The following is a 20,647-nucleotide window of genomic DNA, read 5'->3' on the forward strand; positions in this document are numbered from 1 at the left end:
CAAACCATCTAGGGCTGGCTTCAAATTTTAAGTGAATTTTATCAAATCTCTATGTAGCATTAGAAAATACATGTAATTATGTATGCTCTTTAGTGCAATTTCTTAATTGAATCTTAGAGTTTCAGCTATTACTTTAGGAAATGTATAATATTCTAAAATATTCATTGTGAAAACTTGATATTATCTTTAATGTTTACTAATCTGGGTTTTTTAAAACAAATTTTATTATTGTATAAACTAGTATTCTGTAGTTGTAAGTAATAGAAATAAACTCTGGTTAACTTTAGAAAAATTAATTTCCTGGAGTGTTATCAGAATCATTGTGAAGCTGTGAACTAGACTTGGGAAGGGCTGATATCAGGGCAGATCCTACTCCTGGAAACCAAGAACTGCCACTGTTACCACAGGGCAGGACACAGCTTCAGAGGAGATCAGAGACCATCATTCAGATCAGCCTCCAAAATCCAAAGGTATACATATAAGCATTTTGGTTGAATGTGCAAATTTCAACAAATTATCTTTTACATTACATTAGAATATCTATCCATCTAAGCCACCCCCAATCCTTACTGAAGTGAAAGACTTCTGTATTTTCATAAGATATATATTGTTCCTTTTGGCAAGTATTTATATTATGAAGGCATAGAGTTACCTGCTATTTCTTGCTCTCCATGTTCTATTAGACTACCTGTCAGGGCAGTGATCCAGCATGGTATTCTGTGAGATGGTAAGATAATTAAGGTTCCTGAAAACTAAATTGCAGCCAAGAGCCAGGGTTGACAGATTACTGAGTTGGAAAATAAAAGTACACTGCTAACCCTCCTAGGTAACAGCAAATTGCTTCTTTTTTTCTTGCTATCAATCAGCATATGGGGTGGGGGCAGTAGATGCTACATAACAGCAAGAAGGCTCTATTAGAAACAGTAGCACAATTTGAGTTACCATCTGACCAACCTTTTATTCCTCAAGATAGACATCTATGTTGTGCAGCTAACACAGATAATTAAATAAGAATAGTCAAGGAGTTATCACTCCTAAAATTTTCAAGTCTGACATTCCCCCAGAAATGCAGTATTGCTTTTGATTTACTATTTTGGTAGGAAAGTACAGGGTTAGCTGGCAGCTGATCTGTGGTGGCTTTTTGTTTATTTATCTCCAGGGATGCCTGGAACCATGGTACTCCCTTTGGCCCAGAGAGGAATGAAATGTACTAGCTAGTGATATATAATGTGCTATTTAAAGGTTGGAGCTCCCTTAATTCACCTGTACTACCTTGTCTACCTTGTTTATTAAAAATATACAGTTTGATAATCTGCATCTGTTTTACCTGATGATACAGCCTGGTTTTGGCTATGTGATCCGTGGTATCTAAAAGACCCTTTGGTGAAAAGGAAACCTTTGTACACTGTTGGTGAGAATGTAAATTGATATAGCCATTATGGAAAATTAAAAATAGAACTATCATATGACTGGCATTCTCATTTGAGGTATCTAGCCAAAGTGCCCTTCAATGGATGAATGGATGAGTGGAAAAGAAAATGTAAGATATATATATATATATATATATATATATATATATATATATCAAGTAGAATTGATTTATAGTTAATAGAATGACTTGTATGAGCAATAGTATTGCTGGCTCCCTCACCTACAGTGTGTGACAGGAGGCAATGAATAAAAGCATTGTTTCTAGCACAGCTATATTTGGGGATAAACAACAGGCCTCACTCTCTTGTCCTCTGTATGTGTGAGAGAATGAGCAAAGAAGTGAGCTTCCTTACACTTACAGGTGAGAGATGGGATGGAATGAAGGGCTGGGATTAACAGACTGACATTAATCAGTGTAAATATAACATCTTGAGTTTCAGGTAAAAAATCACACACACACGGAGATTCTATAAAGAGATCTTGGGTTTTTAGCTCACCACAACTCAAAATTAGATTTTCTTTCCGGAGAAAGAAGGGAAAAGATGATTCTGGCTGCAACTAAGAATGAGGATGAGGGGAACAAATTGACTTAACTAGCTGGATCAAGTGGCATCAGGTCATGGGGGTCACGAAGGCCAAACTGAGTGTTTTTCCTTCAATCCCGTGGTCAGCAGAGAACTGCTGGCGAAATGTTGAGAAAGCAGCGCCATGAAGGAAGTGTTTCAGGGCGGTAAGTGCCAGGCCGTTGGACTAGGTGAACGAATTTCTGAAAGCGGCCTCACTTTGGAAAGCTGCCTCCTTTGAAAAGCCCGCAGGGTCAGGGCCTCCCTGCCCCACCCCTTCCCGCTCAGCCCTCCGCAGGCCCCGCCCCCACAGGCCCCGCCCCCGTGCCGAGGAGTCTGGGAGCTGGCCCAATCCCGAGCCCCCGTTCAGCCTAACCCCACCCCGCCCGCCCTGTGCGCCCCCTCTGTAGCCCTGGAGACGCTCCGGCGTCTGCTCTCCCAGCCCTGGCTTTGCCAAGTCTTGACAACAAGAAGGGAAGTCGGGGCAGCGCCGGAGCCCTGCACCTGCCATCGGTGGAGGACTCACTTTTGGGGAATGGAAAACCAGAGTTGTTCCCCAGAGCCAGTCCACCGAGGTTCGTGGCGCAGGGACAAGGAGGAGAGGCGGGCTGTGCCTTCCCTGCCCCCCACTGACCTTCCTCTCAAAGTTCCTCAGCTGAGGCCCTGGCTCCCCAGTGCACCTGAACCTGGGAGGACAAATTATTAGGCCTGTTAGAACTAGGCAGGAGCAGACAGGGACCTGAGATGTCCTCGGTTTGGGTAAAGATAACTCAATCTCATAAATTTGAGAGATCAAATTGTTATTCCTGATGTCGCATTTGTATTGGAATACAGGGTAGGGCAAAAATAGTTGTGAGTACTTGAAACATAAAGTTTATTCTTTATTAATTATTGTATTATTTTACATCTGAACAACTGTAAACCGACTTTTGCCCCACCCTGTAACATAACAATATAGGTATTGGCATTTCATTGATTAGTGATTAATTTATCCCAAAGTGTCTATAATTTTTTTTAAAGCCTCTGACCACATAATAAGTATTTGGTATTTGTTCTATGATTAACTTATTTCATGATGTGGGGTGGGGAGAGAAATTGTTCTAGTAACTAATTTTAATTTTTTCCCCTTCTCTCCTTCGCTGTTATTCTTTACTTCCTGATTCTCAGGCTGAAGTCTGTAAGCCTGGAAAGACCTTCAACAGAAACCAGCATTGTAAGTCGAGTGAATCATGCCTGTCTTCAAACACTTTTACTAATGCATATTTTGATTAGCCATCAATAAGTGTCCATTGGTAGGAAATCTATGTATTTAAAAACTTACCTAATTACCTCCCATGGAGTGCTAGAAGTGTCCAAAAATTATGATGTGGAGGATAAAAATTTAGTGACTCTTCAAACTCATGTTCATTTTAAAAATTCTTTTCGGGAGCATAATTATTTGTGTTTCTTCTATAGTTTTCTTTAAACTTTCCTAGCAAGGGAGCTTGTGGTGATAATATGAAAAGTTCTCTTTTTATAAATGGTTTTGAACATAGTAAAATCCTATTTATTTTGCATTCTCTTGATGACAATTAGTAAATTTTCTTGCTGGGGTTTGTTGGCTTTGACCCTAAAGTGACTGAATTCTGGAGACAGTAGTCAGCCTCAGACTGTCTGTACAGCGCTAGGCCTCCCTTCCTCCCTGTGTGTTTCCTGATGAGGATCTCTCCTGGGAGAGTGGGCACCAGGGTTATTCTTTGAAGAATTTTACTCGGGGGCCAGAGATTTAAACTCACACTGTGGGACACATTCAGCCTGACTAGCACTCTCAAACCTTTCATCCCGTGTTTCTCCATTCTCATCTGTCCTTGCATGTGAGGGCCAAATTTACAGACTAAATAGGAGCCAACCAGCAGATCAAAGAATCCACCAAGGATGGATTGGCTTCGGGCAGCCTTTTGATCTTTGTCTCAGCCCCCCGTGGTGCCACATGCATTGCTACCCACTTGCTGGCACTGGGGGAGCTGCCTCTGGGTCCTCCTCACAGACTGCTTCCCCCTCAGCTCCTGGGGCTGAGCTCATTTTGGTACCAGCTAGAGGAATACCTCTCCTTCTCCCATCCCTTCCTCACCCAAATCTGAGCCATTGCCCTTCCTGCCTTTCCTCCCACCTTGTGTGATTTCCTCTGTGGTCTTGAGCTAGGAGGACCCTGATGAAGTGCCCTGGTTAAGGAAGTGTTCCATTTCTGCTTCAGGCTCTGTTAGTTTAATTCCTCATGATTAGAGATCACCTAGGAGCTGGGGATACTGGCCGTACCAGGAAAATGATACAACTCAATTTAGCAAACAGCAAAAGACTTTCTTTACTCTGCAGGTAGAAGGCAAGCCTGAAATAACAGGCCCCAAAGCATGCTTGCTTTTTTTTTTTTTTCTCACTTATTTTCCCTCTGGCTGCTTCTATATGCTAGATTACAACTGTTTTCTAATTCAGCATAAATAAGACTGAACTTATAAAAAAGATAGTGATTACTTAAATGAGAAAATAATTTGTTACAGGATCCCTTTAAATATTTAATGCATTTCAGATATTAAGTGTGCAAAATTTCAGTACACACATTATCTATTATGGAAAACAAAATACCCTTATGTGCCCATGTATTGTGAAAAACAAAAATCCCCTTTTTCAAAAGTCATAGGCAAGGTAAGATGTGGGGTTTAGAGTGGGGAGGGAGCCTGTTTAACTGCCACCCTAACTCTGGCCTGAAACTTTTCAGCATAGATTGCTTGAGGGATATTTCCCCCAATATGCAGTTAATAGCTTTTTTTCTACTTTATCATTCAGTTCTGATCACCCCCCTTTCGGAGTTTGTGCCTTGAGGCTTGCCAGCAGGGCTTGCGATACTTACATTAAACTAAATTTAAGAGTAAAGGTGCTCCTGCTGCTAATGTTCTCAGATCAGAGGAGAGCAAAATGAAGGAACTGGAAGCTGAAACTTTAATGGTAGAAAACGTTGACTCAAGTTTTGAGGGGGGGAAAAAATCACAGTTGATCTGTGTGATAAGACCTGTTCCTGTCCATGTATGACACTTGCATTTGATTTCATTAATTATTTATATTTCCTAGCAAAATAATCTAAACCCAGTAAACATCAAAACGATAAATTTTATATCACATACTGGTAGCCCAACATGGAGAGAGGGTGCTGATACATATCTCGATGGGATATATTGGCTGGATCAGAGCTTCTGGGGCCTGGTCCCACTGTTTCTAAGTAGCCTTGTCTTCCTAGTATTTAGAGAAATTGCAAGTACTGTTTTCTCATTTTAAAGCACAGTTATGCATTCATCACCCCTGCACCAAAGCCCTTGCTATGCAAAGTGGAGTTCTCAGAAGAGTCTTAATTCATAGAGGATGGAATGCCCAGACTGAAGCAAGAACAGTCATTGTTTTCTCCTCTCCTTTTCAACATCCACTAGGGATAGACAGGTCAGGGTTACGAAACTGAGATTGTCCAGATTTACTCTGTAACATTAGAGGACTCTGCACATCAAGTCTCGCAGTTTCTGTGAAATAGGCTCATGGGAGGTGGGTTTGGGGAGCCTTTGGTGTCCCTTCAAAACTTTATGTGGGGTCCAGCCCTGTGTTGGTCATAATTTGTCACCACGTGTTCTGCAAAGGTTGTCATTTAGTAAGTTCTGATTATGCAATAACTCAACTAGTTAATGTAACACCTAATCAGAGAAATAGATTTTTTTCAAATTATGAAAGAATTAAGTCACTATATTATGAAGTTACAAAGTATAATACAATGTTTCTAATGTTTGCTATAGATCTTCTATATATTGTGGGGTTTTTTTTTGTATATTGTCTGTTTCCCCCCCACATCCACCCCTATAATGTAAATTCACAAAGTCAGAGATCTTTGTCTTCTTGTTCACTGCTGTATCTTCAACACCTCTATGAATAGTATCTAGCACCAAGTAGTAGCTTAATCCATTGAATATATTCAAGGTCTAGATTGATGATGATTTACCCTATGTCACAAGGTAGTAAATGCTGGAGGTAAATAATGTAAAAACCAAAAACAAGCCTTCCTGTTGCTTGGTGGGGCTAAGGGTAGAGGTCAAAACTGAAGGACATGGTGGTGGTGGAGTCAAGAGGCTCTGGCTTTTGGGTGCCTTTCTATTTAACAGTAGAAGTGTGGGTTCTTTGGCACCTGAAAGCCCTCACAGCACACGACAATTTCATCATTCTATGCCCACTGACATTGTTTCCACACTTCTTCCTCTTCAGAGTAAGGTTTAGATAACTTGGTTTTATAGACTCACTTTTATTATTATCACTCATCTTCTCCACTGCGACACATTGCATTTCCCAAAGATGGCCCCAACAATATCTTTCCCTCACATTCTTTCTTTCAATGTGACTTTGATGCTCTCTCATCAACTGGGGGGGTCTCTATTCACTCGCTTTCAATCTGGGCAGGCCTATTATTACAGCAGACGTGATGCTATGTGACTCCCAAGGCCAGGCCCTAAAAGGGGATACAGCTTCCACCTGGCTTTTCTTAGGGATACTTGCCTTTGGAGCCCTAAGCTGCCAAGTAAGAAGTCTAGGTTCGCCATGCTGTGAGGAAGCTCAAGCCACATGGAAAGGCCACCTTGTACATATTCTGCCAGAGACCCCAGTTGATGTCCCAGATAATAGTTAGCGTTAACTATCAGATATAGGAGTAAAGACACATACAGATGCTTTCTGCTTCCCCTCATTGAGTTACCCCAACTTCTAAGTCTTCCCAGCAGCGGTCCCTGCCATTGTGCAGTAGTGAAAAGCCAAGCCATTGTGTCTTATCCTAATTCCTGACCCACAAAAAGTGCAGAAGATATATAAAATGATTATTGTTTGAATTAATCTTTTTTAAACCACTATGTTCCGAAGTGATTTGTTACACTGTTTTCTTTGTGTGTCTCTCATGACAGCTGTCTCCATGTTGAGAATTATTCTTGGCATCTGTCCTTTCTAAGGGAAAGCCTTTATTTGTGAATGATAAAGTTTTTTAGAAAATAGAAAAATATGAGCAATTTTCAATTATTGATCATAACAGGCAAGCAAAGCATGAACATTTGAAATTCGTAGCTGCCCTAAAAATCTTTACTTTTTAATTGCAATCATTTCTCTTATACCAACACTCCTGATTGACTGAATTTTCAACTCATTAATCAGATTTTCTCCTTCATGGTAGAGAGGCAGACAAGTAATAAATTGGCCACAAGGCAGCTAGTAGAGGAAAATAATGAGAGAAGTAACCTGTGGAATTCACTCACTGAGTATCTACTCCTATAATGAATAACAGAGCTCAAGCTCTGTGCACACACAGGCATTCTCAGCTCAGATGACAGACTGTGGATCTAACGATGTCTTAAAATATTCTTTGAACGATTTATTCTTTAAAATACAATTTCTGTGTGTGTGTATGTGTGTGTGTGTGTTTATTTGTAGTCTGGAATGACGACCCTACCCCCACTGCCCATGTCACGCCCCAAGCTTACAGCCTTAGCCAGAGAGAAGCTGCCATGCTCCCCCAGAACAACGCCACGGTACGTGACCCTGGTTTTCATTTCTTTTCCTACAGAATAAACTCCTTCCTGTAAGAATGCCAATAACATGTCTCAGAAAACAAGGTGTTTAAAGGCAAAAGTATATTGTTATATTTAGAATATTCAAATGTGTGGTGTTAAAAGTATTGATGGACTTCACTTAAATATTAAGAATATATTTATTTAACAAGCTAGTGCTCATTTGATAATTTTATTTCATACTAGAGGCCCGGTGCACAGGTTCGTGCACCGGTGGGGTCCCTCAGCCTGGCCTGCTCCCTCTTGCAATCCAGGATCCCTCAGGGAATGTTGGAGAGCCAGTTTTGGCCTGATCTCCACAGGCAAGGCCAAGGGACCCCACCAGTGCATGAATCTGTGCACCAGGCCTCTAGTATGCATATCAGATTCCACCCTCCCCCACCCCCCACTCCTTCCCTCTGAGATTCATCAGTCTGTTCCATGTTTCCCTGCCTGTGCATTGAGCATCTGCCCCCTGGTGGTCAGTGTGCGTCATAGCTACCAGTCAAACGGTCGCTTAGGCTTTTATATATATAGATTCCTATTATATCCTGGTTCCTATAAAGCTTTGAAAATACATTTTTTAAAAATGTGTGTGGAGAACAAAATGCAGAAGCTTTAGGAATGAATAGTGTCTGGCTTCCTATCCACAAGGTCCTGATTGCTGATTTCTGCTTTGGAGGAAGGAAGACACAGTCTTACTTCTAGGGTAGATTGGCAGGCACAATTTAGCTCCTGAAATGACTGTGGGGCCTGCAAACACCATCTAACTGCTGCTGCCTGTGAGGGGCTGCAGAGTCCCCAGAGTTGTAGCCCAGAAACTGTAGGACAGAGAACTTGATGTATTTTGTCAGCATTATGAATATTAACTAAGATTGCATTGTTTGGTAATTGCATTTATAATTGTATTGATGTTTAATAATGTACATATTCTTTATCAATACAAATAATTTGCATATCTTGGTCTGATTATTTTGTTTACATACATGATTTTCAATTCCTGCCAAGCATAATGATCAAAGAAAGTATTATGAGACTACTTTGTTCCGAAAAACATCATACCTCATTTTTAGTATTTCTGGGAAAGACCTAAGCCCCTGGACCAAATAAATACATTTAGCTAGACTACATAAAAAACATTTTATAATAGCAAATCAAATTTTCTTTTTTAAATTTTCAAAAAATAATTTTTTATAAATACATAATTCCAGGATATATATTGTTATTGTGGTATAACTGGTATATTACAGGTATATATGTATATATATATACTAGTATATACAGTGAGTGGCCAGATTATTATGATCTCTGAACGCATAATAATCTGGCCACTCAGTGTGTATATATATATATGTTAGAGGCCTGGTGCATGAATTTGTGCATGGGTGGGATCTGGCCAGCCTGGCCAGGGGGAGGAGACATGGGTGGTTGGCCGGCCTGCCTGCTGGTCTTACTCCTGATCGAGGGGACAATTTGCATATTAGCCTTTTATTATATAGGATATACACTGAGTGGCCAGATTATTATGCGTTCAGAGATCATAATAATCTGGCCACTCAGTGTATATTTTACTTTTGAGCAATGTGAAATATTAACACAATCTGAAAAAGATTATTCTTCTTATTGTTTTTAATTATTGAGATTACATTTCCTTTACAATATGAGTAAAAACATAGCCAATCTCACATCTCTAAAATAAGATGTATTTTTAAAGAAAACTTTTTCTTGTATTTGTATTGAATAAAAACATTTTTATCATAACTATTTAAAGCAAATTTTTGTATCAACATTCTCCATTACTTCTGAATAAAAACAGATAATTGCTCAATTCCATACTCCCATGCTTATAAAATATTAATAATATGCTTATATTTAAAGGTTCAAGGGAGTGTAAAGAATAAACACACTACACATGTAATATATTTCTCAGTAAAGTGTTCTTAAAATCACTTTGAACTTTTAATAATTATTTGAGTTTTATCTATGATTTAAAAAAACACTCAATCAGCATTTCAGAGCAAATTTGTTAATGTTTGGAACAAATAAATGTTACACATTTGTATCCAATAGGTAGTCTTAGTTCAGGATTCTGTGCCAAATAGAATATGACTTCTGTAGGTGGAAAGTTATACTGTGAAACAGCGTGAGTAAAATGGAAGATCTCATAAGTTTTGAGTAAAAAAATTCCATTAATTAAAAATGCAGATTATTTTAATGTGTTTGGTTTTTATTTGTTTACACACTGGGTTTAATATTCTTCCTTTCCTTTTTCATTCAAGAAAATGAAAATTTAGAAATTATCAATCACTAACCTTACTCTGCAGCTACTACAGAACATTTATTATACGTACATGGTATTATGCCCTGAATATTTGTGTTCTCCTGGTGGCATTTTATGTTTGGTAGCTTTCCTACTCGATAAGGCAGTGCTTTATTATTTATTTCCATTTCATTTAGGTCTCAGTTGATCAAAGAAAAAGATGACATAGATCATTATCTGGAGGTGAAGTTCAAAGGATTGTCAAAAGAGGAGGTTGCTGCGTAAGTATAACCTCTTAAAGGCACTTTAATATGAAGTTTGTTTCTTTTGTCTTGATTCCTTATTGAAATTTCAGGTTTCCTGTACAGTACACCTTTTCATTGGAACGTGACATTTAAAAATTAAAGCTCATATTAAATAGTGATAAGTCACGTCTATTGATTTACACATGTGAAAGTCTTTAATTTTATGGCTCTCAAAATTCTCATATTTACCAAGCTATTATACTGTCACATTTGTAATATTTTAAATTAAAATATTAAGTTAATATTTAAATTAAGTTAAATCTGTGCCATTAACTGATTATTAACCTCCACTTTAAGGTGTGTTGCCTCCATGTGGGTGGAAAAAGCTTTAAGGGAAAGATTCATATATCTTTTTTTCCCTAGTGATTAAAAAATAATCCTTACTAATGTGTTTCCACCCCAAACCAGAAATCCACAAAAAAGAATTAGTGAATTATAGTTTATTGGCTAATTTTTAAATAATTCTAAATTGTCTGAATTTAGTTTTTAAATCAACAATGTAAACTTTGCCATTTTACCAGTAGTTAGAAGCTATTCTATGTTGAGTATAAAAAAGATATGAAAAATCAAATCTTATAAATGCATGTGCATCTTGTAGAATTCATTAAATTATCCAATTAAAAGGATTGAAAAATCAAATCTTATAAATGCATGTGCATCTTGTAGAATTCATTAAATTATCCAATTAAAATATTTTATGAAGAAATACTTTAAAAATTATATTAGTATTGTCCAATACTATGAGATCCAGATGAAAAAGTATTCCTAATGACATTTTTACATAGATTTTTATATAGTCTAAAATTCTAAGTTTCTTGATTTATTTTCTTTTATTAGGTATTATTTTGTCAATTTGAACATGACAGAAAAAGGGAATAGCTCATTCTGTCAGTAGAAAGTTTTATTTTATGGAGTGACAAAATTTTACAGTATCTGTAATCACTTCTTCCTTGGAGCTACACTGACTGCCATATGTAGTATCTGAGACCTTTTGTTAAATGCTCTTCTGATTGTTAATTTATTAACTTCGCATGGTAGCCTTTCAGGTAAAATTAAAGGTCAATATTGTTTGATTCTTTTACGTACTTCTTAAAAAAAATATATGAGTGACACTTGCATTCTGATTTAAATATAAGAACATCCAAACAGCTGTAAGTGGCTTAAGAATTTGGGCTGTAGTTTGGAATTAAACTTTTTCTTCAATAATTTAACAAGCTGGAAATCCATATACTTAAAATCTGCTAAGCTCTCAGTCTGTACTGAAGAAAACTTTGATCTAAGACAATGCAAAATAGGCTATATTGACGTGTATTCTCTTAATAATATATTTTTTCACTAAGGAGATTACCAGATTAATTTTAAATACATACTATGCTACAGCACTGGATAAGTTTCAGTCCTTAATATTACATTTTACTTAAAGCTTCCCAAACTTGAAAACCTTTTTAAACCAAAGCTTTTTCCCTAAGAAAGTGGATGCAAAGTTTAGAAGGAAGATAGCTTGTACTTAGCTCAGTAGTATGCTTTTGGTTGATATACATTCCAGACTTTGCTCCAGACAAACTCATCGAATAGCATTTTAAAGAAAAAAAAATTGATGGATGATTTTAGTGTCCCCCAGCAAGGTGCCAGGAAGAATTCTGTACATTCTGTTAGCCAAGGAATTGCTGCTTAAGACTTTTTATTAGCCATTCAACTCTGAAAAGATAAATTGGTCAACAAGCAATTGTTAAGTGCCTACTTTATATGTAATACTAGATTTTTCACAGTGGAAGAGATAATGATATTTTATTGTAAATACTAGAGGCCCGGTGCACGAAATTCATGCGGGGGGGGGGGGGGGAGTCCCTCAGCCCAGCCTGCACCCTCTCCAATCTGGGATCCCTCTCACAATCCAGGACTGCTGGCTCCCAACTGCTCACCTGCCTGCCTTCCTGATTGCCCCTAACCACTTCTGCCTGCCAGCCTGATCACCCCCTAACCACTCCCCTGCCAGCCTGATTGATGTCTAACTGCTCCCCTGCCAGCCTGTTTGCCCCCAACTTCCCTCCTCTGCCGGCCTGGTCACCCCTAACTGCCCTCCCCTGCAGGCCTGGTCCCTCCCAACTGCCCTCCCCTGCTAGCCATCTTGTGTCCACATGGGGGCAGGTTCTTTGACCACATGGGGGCAGCTATCTCGATCTTGTGTGTTGGAGTGATGGTCCATCTGCATATTACTCTTTTATTAGATAGGATAGAGGCCTGGTGCATGGGTGAGGGCCAGCTGGTTTGCCCTGAAGGGTGTCCTGGATCAGGGTGGGGGTTCCCTTGGGGCATGGGGCAGCCTGGGAGAGGGGCCTGTAGTGGTTTGCAGGCCGACCATGCCCCCTGGTGACCCAAGCGGAGGCCCTGGTATCTGGGATATATTTATCTTCTACAATTGAAACTTTGTAGCCTGGAGCAGAGCCAAGCCTTCTTCTCGCTCTGTGGCGGCAGCCATTTCTGTTGGGGTTTATTCACCTTTTATAATTGAAACTTTGTAGCCTGGAGTGGAGGCCTAGGCTGGCCAGGGCAGGTGGAAAGCTTGGCTTCCTCCATCGCCAGAGGCAACCCTAGCCTGCTCTCTCCAGCTCTGTGGCTGCCGCCATTTTTGTTAGGATTTATCTTCTATAATTGAAACTTTGTAGCCTTAAGCGGAGGCCTGGGCTGGCCAGGGTGTGCGGAAAGCTTGGCTTCCTCTATCGCCGGGAAACCCAAGCCTCCCTCCTGCTCGCTCAGTGGCTGCAGCCCTCTTGGTTGGGTTAATTTGCATGATCGCTCCTGATTGGCTGGTGGGCGTGGCTTGTGGGTGTGGCGGAGTGATGGTTAATTTGCATATTACTCTTTTATTAGATAGGATTTGGCCTTATCCTGGTCTCTTTTTGAGAAAATAAGATCTATGAGCAGAAAACAAATACAAAATGAATGAGTGCTGATTGTACTGGGAGGTGCAGCCCAGAGCTCTAGGGGAAATTAGAGAAGACCAAGGTGGTGGGATGGAACCTGCCAAGGAAGACTGACTTTGAGTTTGGTTCCTTATCTAGAAGCATTAAAAAGTGATCAAACTGGTATGTTATAGATCACCAGTGTACAAGGAAGTAATGGGAGGAAATTGATGAATCAAAATTTCAATCAGGCAAAAGCAATATTTCAGATACACCCTCAAATCCCTCTCTGTGCTGCCTTAACCTTCTCTAAGAGGCTAATAAATGTTACCATTATTACTCTATATAACTGATGTACACTAGCTTTGTTGTCACATAATATGTATGTGCTCTTTGTCTAGTACCAAAATAACCACTCATCATCAACCTCAAAATGTACCCACCTTCTTACATGTAAATTCACACGCTGTGATTCCCCCTTACCCATTGCAGTTGGTGGACAGTTCCTGTTCTTGTCTAAGGGTGATATCTCTACTTGTGCCCCGGATGCCATCCCCTCTTACTTGCTCTAAGACTTTCTCCTGCAGTTAAACATGTTTCTTGTCTACACCATCAATTTCTCCTTTTTCATTGGATCAGTCTCATTACATTTATTTCTACTCCAGTGTTTCCCTTGACTCCTTATCCCCCTCCAGATTCATTTTCCTCTACTCTTCACAGCAGCCAGAAGCAATCCTATATAATAAAAGGGCAATATGCAAATTGACCCTAACAGCAGAATGACCAGGAACGACTGGTCGCTATGATGTGCACTGACCACCAGGGGGAAGAAGCTCAACACAGGAGCTGCCCCCTGGTGGTCAGTGCGCACCCACAGGGGGAGCTCTGCTCAGCCACAAGCCAGGCTGATGGCTGTGAGCGCAGCATCAGTGGCAGGAGTTCTCCTGCCTCCTTGGCAACGCTGAAGATGTCCTACTGCAGCTTAGGCTGCAAGTGGCCTAAAAGCCTGCAAGTGGACATCCCCTGAGGGGTCCCAGACTGGGAGAGGGCACAGGTCAAGGTGAGGGACAACCCCTGGCTCCAAGTGTACGAATTTTCATGCACCGGGCCTCTAGTATCTCAATATTTTCACATCCTGTTCTTGCCTCAATTGACTCCTAATAGATTTCCAACACCAGGTCTCACTAAAATCTCTCTACTTAGAAGGACCAATGTCCTCCCTGTTTGTTTGTTTTTAGCATATCTAATGCTCATGTTTCTGTTCTCATCAGGCTTGACGACTTCACATGATTTGGTAGAGTTGAGCACTCTCTCCTTGAACATTCTGTGACTATGGTTTCCAGGATGCCATAAACTCTGTCTGTGCTGCTTCAGTCTCCCTTGCTGACTCTCTCTTTTCAAACTCTCACTGGTGGGGGTCCCGGGGCTGGATCTTAGGGCCTTTACTCCAACTATACTCTCTACGCAGATCCAGTCTTCTAGCTTTAAATTTTAGCAATAATCTGATGACTATCAAATTTGTAAATCCAGCCCTGACCTCTCTCAGGAGCTCCACATTTTAATATTCATCTGCCTCCTTGACATAGTTACTTGGATTTTTAATAGACATTTCAAGGCTCATGTGGCCCCAAATTGGACTCTTGTTTTCCTCCTACTGCCCCTGACTCCCCACTACTTCTCCCTCAGTCTTCCCCCCATTCAGTAAATGGCATCAAGACAGCCTTGAATTTCACCTTGCCTTTACTATCCCTCCCCACTAGCTAACCTAGCAGAATGTCTTATCAGCTATAACTCCCAAATATATCCTGTGTTCATCCACTTCTCTTCATTGGGCATAGCCACCATCTGTCTCTTGCCAAGATCACTAAAATAGTATCCTAATTGCTCTTCTCTTATCCCCTTTAACTGCTAACATTCAGTCTCCAGGGTGACCTTTTGAAAAAAATAGATCATGATACTGTCCTGTTTAAAACCCTTCAAGAGCGCCCTGGCTGCTTTGGCTCAGTGGATAGTGTGTCGGCCTATGGACTAAAGGGTCTTGGGTTTGATTCCAGTCAAGGGCACGTACCTGGGATGCGGGCTCGATCCCCAGTGGGGGGCGTGCAGGAGACAGCCAGTCAATGATTCTCTCTCATCATTGATGTTTCTATCTCCCTCTCCCTTCCTCTATGAAATCAATAAAATAAAATAAAAACAAAACAAAACCCACCAAGAGCTTCCCATTGTTCTTATGATAAACTCTAAACTCTCCATCATGGCCTAAAACTGCGTACAGTTTGGACTTTGTTGGCCTCTCTGAGCTTATCTCCCCATCACTCACTACTCTCAGTATGTTACTGTCGACATACCTTATCTCCCATTTCCCTGACCTCACAATTTAGTAGCCTTTATCCCACCCACACTTTCTCCCAATCAACTTGGGTCTATTTCTGATGTAACCTGGTCCCCATCTTGTGTTGGCAGTTTACATGTCGCCTATCTCATCCCTAACAGAATGGAGGCTCCACAGGAGCAGGAGTGGTCTGTGTGTGTGTGCCACTTGTTCCCCAGGGCCTACACAGGGCCTGACACATGGTCAGAACGCAGGAATTAGATGTTAAATAAATGAGTGAGTGAAAAAAATAAATGTAAGAGTAACACCATGAAATCGGTATCCTGCTATGAATAGTCGTTGGTTCTAACATTTTTAGATCAGTGTTATAGGTAACTGGTTTGACTGTTGAATCAAGGAAGTTTAACTCCTCAAGAGTGTTTTATGTTCCCAAGAAGGAGTATAACATATAAACGAGTAACTGAGCAGGGCAAGCTAAAGTAGTTGTTCCTGAATGGCCAAATACAATTGATGGGGGTTTCATTTACTTTGGAATGGATAAAACAGTTACAAAAAACAAAGGGCTTCTGGTGTTTTTTGTTTGTTTATTTGTTTTTTATCATCCACATTTACAGGAGGAATTTCAGTATACTTTATTACTTTTTAAGTGACCAGGTTACTGCTGTGCCTACTTGGGTACATTTTGACACTGATAATTTGATTTTCTTAGATAAATCTTCAAATTAATTCATTAATATTGTTTAACTGATCTTTAACTAAAGAAAGTCCTGTTGTGTTTCTATACTTTTTTAAAATTCTGTATTATATTACCAGAATGCATTATTGTTTTTTGTAAAGGACTGAAGGTATCACTTATTATCATATCGTAATTGCTTGGAGTAGCTAAGTGGTAAAGGTAGTATCAGTTATAGATTCAAATAAAAATCCCTGGGGGGCAGTTTTTACAGCTTCAGCTGTGTATGCGAGGTTGCAAATAAACAAAATCATCAAGGGACAAAGAATGCCAATCTTCCCAATATTATTTTCTGCTTCAGATATTGAGTTCTATTAGTGGAAGAATAGATTTAGTTGAAAACTGTGTGCATCTCTAAGATACTGCTTTTCTTCACAATATCTTTTTTTAAAATATATTTTTATTGCTTTTTTACAGAGAGGAAGGGAGAGGGATAGAGAGTTAGAAACATCGATGAGAGAGAAACATCAATCAGCTGCCTCCTGCACACCTCCTACTGGGGATGTGCCCGCAACCAAGGTACATGCCCTTGACCGGAATTGAACCTGGGACCTTTCAGTCCGCAGGCTGATGCTCTATCCACTGAGCCAAACCGGTTAGGCTTCTTCAGAATATCTTTCAGCATCAGCAGTTGATGTTCACTGAGTGTCATTTTGTCAGTGTGGTGACAGGTAGAACTATCAGTTACCATAGTCAAAGAGGTCAGGTTATAAAGAAACAAAGAACCATTTATATTTTTATATCTTTTATAGCATTTCTCTTCTGCCTCGTTTTGAATTGTATTATACTTATTCACTTAAAGTAAATTAGCCTTTTGCCATTAGTTGTTTATCTTGAATTTGTTTCAAAATTGTCTTCGGAAGGTGCTTTTACAAACTACAAATATACTTGTAATAAGCACTTAACACCTGGATTTGTACAGTGGCCAGGCATTTTATTCAGGATACACGCAGGAAACAGACCACTCCTTCTGAACTGACCTGAGCAACAGGAATGTCCTGTTCACTGCTGCTGGGCCTCCAGGACCTATAACAGTGCCCAGCACATAGTCGGCACTCAACCAATAGTTTTCAACTAAGGCCAACCTGTGTAATCTCTTCCATTCCCACTTGGAAATTTAGCTTTTGCCAAAGTAATAATAATGACTAATATTTGTTGAGCATTTAATATGTTTCAGATACTGTTCTAAGTGTCTTATATGTATTAATTCATTTAATCGAGAAAACTCTTTGTTTTCTAAGGAAATTGAAGCACAGAGACACTAAGTCACACAGCTACGAAGTAGAAGAGCAGGAATTTGAACTTAGGCAGTCTGGTTCTAGAGCCTGTTCTTTAACCATTCTACCAGTCTGTCTCTAAAGTATTCAGGCCTTCATTAAACAACATCCTCTCTCATCGCCCAGCTTTAGTGAATTGCCATTCCCTTGGCCTAGAATGTGTTTTCCCTTTACCATGTCATGGCTGACTGTTACTCATTCTTAAATGGCTCAACTATATTAGGTAACCTTGCTAGCATAATACCTGCAATGAAACCTACTCTAAGACCTGTAATACCCAGAATACCTCCCATCATGGCACTTATAGCTTAGTATTCATATGGCTACTTTGTGTCCTCTCCTAGACTATCAGCTCCAGGAGAGCTGGAGCCATGGATGCTCATGTGTGTCGTTAGTGCTCCTACCTGTGTCACAGGTTTTGAGCCAGGTACAAGGATATCAATGAGTGGTGAGCGTTTATCCTTTCATAGCCTTGTATATGTGCCCTGCCTACGATGCCCTCCTCTTTCCCCACTCCTGTGTACTTGCTAAACTTTTTATCTTCCAGCCTCAGCCTGCTTCTTGCTCTGTGAGGCCTCCTTTGACTCCTCCTCACCCACGTGGTAGAGTTCAGGGCTCCTGCTTGAACTCTCTTTAGTAGCCACTGACAATCATGTTTGTGTGGGTTTTTTCCTTCCTGATTAATGTTTAACAAACCATAGAATGTGACCCATTAGTGGGTAGTGGTTATGACCCATCTGTTTGGAGATCATGACCAGCATTTAAAAAATGAAAGGGAGGAGAGTAAAATAGAGCTTTAGAAAGGCATGCTTTGCACAGAGTAAGGCTAGTATTGGGAGGCTGCCCAATGTAATGAAATAGAGTGCGGGTTCTACTACCAGACTCCCCAGACGCCAGCTTCACACTACTAACACTGGTTGATTTTGGCTGAGCACTTAACCTTCCTGTGTCTCACTTTCCTTATCTGAAAAAATGGGGATAATAATGGTAGGGCCTGGCTCATTCATAGTTATGAGGATTTGAGTTGTTATTTATAAAGAGATGGGAACATTTTAAGTAGTATTGGTTTTGAACTTTTGCTTCATATATATGCATGAAGCAAATATATGTGTACATGTACTGAATTGCAATAGAAAAGTCTTTCGTACTGTGAATTGCCATAGAAAAGGACTCTACTCTAGACTTAGAGTCCTTTGCAAGCAGGGATTGTTTTTCATTCTCCTTTTAAGACTCTTCTAACTTACACAAAATACCACTTTATTGCTTGCTTACTTTCTTTCTAGGAAGGATTGAAGAAATTTAAAGTTAACATTTTATATTACACAGCTGTCAGATTATAAATAGAAAATGAAAGGCAAATGAAGGAGAAGTAGGTAAATATGCTTCCCACTAGAGTTAATATAGCTCCCCTGAGGAAACATTAAGTTTCACTCTGAACTCCTGGGCAGACTGGGCAAAAAGGGAGAGGTAATGGACTATATACATTTCTCATTATCTGATGAAAGGAAACATATCAATTCTTCAAGAGAAACAAGCTTTTTCCTGATAATAAATTCCAAAAGAAAGTTATCACATGACATCATATAAGAAAAATGAAGCAACGTATTATAACTTTGCATACCTAATAAATAATAAAATGGATATTTTGCTTGTCATAATTATTATAGCTCTAAGCTAGGTTTTACTTCAAGCAAGATAGCAATGGGTAAGATATATTAAATGAATCCTGTAAGCTGTTCTGTTTTAAGTGATCCTTACAATAACCCTGTGAAGAGCTGACATTGCTGCCAGAGACCAAGGCATAGAGAGGTTAAGTAATTTGACCAGGGGGATCTAATGTTTTAGATAAGCTGAAGCAATAAGATAGGAAAAATGATTCATAGAGAGGAAGGAATGACTAAGCTAGACAGAAAATGGATCAGTCATACATCAGAGATCAGGTTTCCAGACTCCTCTGAATTCCCATTACCACTGTGGATTGGAACCTCCCTTCGGGTTTACCTCATGAGGATGCGGTCATCCTGTAATCCTGATTCAGACATCCATAAGATCCCTTTAAGCTTGTCTGGAACAATCTCTTATCCTACAACCAGAGTAGCCAAAGAAATATATTACTGGACATGGAATTGTCTTTAAAATGTAGTTTAGTGGTTTTTTTCCACTTGAAGATCAAGATCAAAATGGATGGCTAAGCATATTTCCTTCCTCTATTTGAAATGACAATGTAGAAGTACAAAAGATGGTAAAGTCTCAAAATAATGAGAAATAAGAGAAAAAAATGAGAGCTTCCAAGATTTCCAGATATATATTTTAAGAAAGCAGTTGAAATATTACCAAGGATAAAATGTGACATTTCATAATGATAAAAAGAGGTGGTTCATCAAAAAGACATAATCCTAAATGTTTATGTTCCTAATGACAGACTTCAAAATACATAAAACAAAAAATGATAGAAAGAAAAGGAGAAACAGATAAGTCCACAATTATAATTGGAGATTCTAACATTGCTCTCTCAATAATTGGTAGAAAAATTAGTATAGACTTGAACAATACAATGGATCAGCTTAATTGACATTTATAGAACATTCCACCAATATTCCACAACATCACAACACACTATTTTCAACAGTACATGGAACAGACATCAAAGGAGATTATATTCTGAGCTATAAAATAAAATAAAAATGAAAGGATTTATATCCTACAAATTATTCTCTCTTATAACAATTATATTAAATTAGAAATAATAGCAGGGAGATTTCTCTGGAAACCCCACCCCCCAAAAAAAAATTGGAAACTAGACAATATACTTATAAATAAACCATGGATCAAAGAAAAAAAATCACAAGGCAAATTAGAAAATATTTTGAACTGAATGAAAGAAAACATGGTATGGAATACAGCCAAAGTAGTGCTAAAGGGAAGTTTATAGCATTAAAATGCTTATATTAGAAAAATAGAAATGCCTAAAATCAGTGTCCTAAGCTTTCATTAAAAGAAAAACTAGAAAAATAAAATATTTAAACTTAAAGTTAGCAGAGGAAAAGGAATAGTGAAGTGAGAGCAGAAAACAAAAACATTAGAGAAAAATCAATGAAACTAAAAACTGCTTCTCTAAAAATATCAATAAAATTGATTGGCATTGAGTCAGACTGGTCAAAGAAAAAGGGAGAAGACACAATAAACCCTTTCAGAAATGAAAAGACCCATCAGTATAGATTATTCTATATAATAAAAGGCTAATATGCA

The 20,647-nt window shown here is 39.2% G+C and overlaps 1 protein-coding gene across 1 annotated transcript in view; it reads left to right on the forward strand.

The window, feature by feature from the left end:
- Nucleotides 1-2,524: 2,524 nt before the first annotated feature.
- TTC29 (tetratricopeptide repeat domain 29) overlaps nt 2,525-20,647 on the forward strand; it is a 156,035-nt gene continuing 137,912 nt past the window's right edge. Inside the window, exons 1-4 of the mRNA XM_079770315.1 lie at nt 2,525-2,569; nt 3,162-3,207; nt 7,473-7,570; nt 10,046-10,129. Coding sequence (XP_079626441.1) covers nt 7,479-7,570; nt 10,046-10,129 — 176 coding nt within the window. The 5' untranslated portion in view covers nt 2,525-2,569; nt 3,162-3,207; nt 7,473-7,478. The remainder of the gene's footprint in view (nt 2,570-3,161; nt 3,208-7,472; nt 7,571-10,045; nt 10,130-20,647) is intronic.

The sequence above is a fragment of the Cnephaeus nilssonii genome (assembly GCF_951640355.1).
Source record: "Cnephaeus nilssonii genome assembly, chromosome: 5".
Classification (NCBI taxonomy): Eukaryota; Metazoa; Chordata; class Mammalia; order Chiroptera; family Vespertilionidae; genus Cnephaeus; species Cnephaeus nilssonii.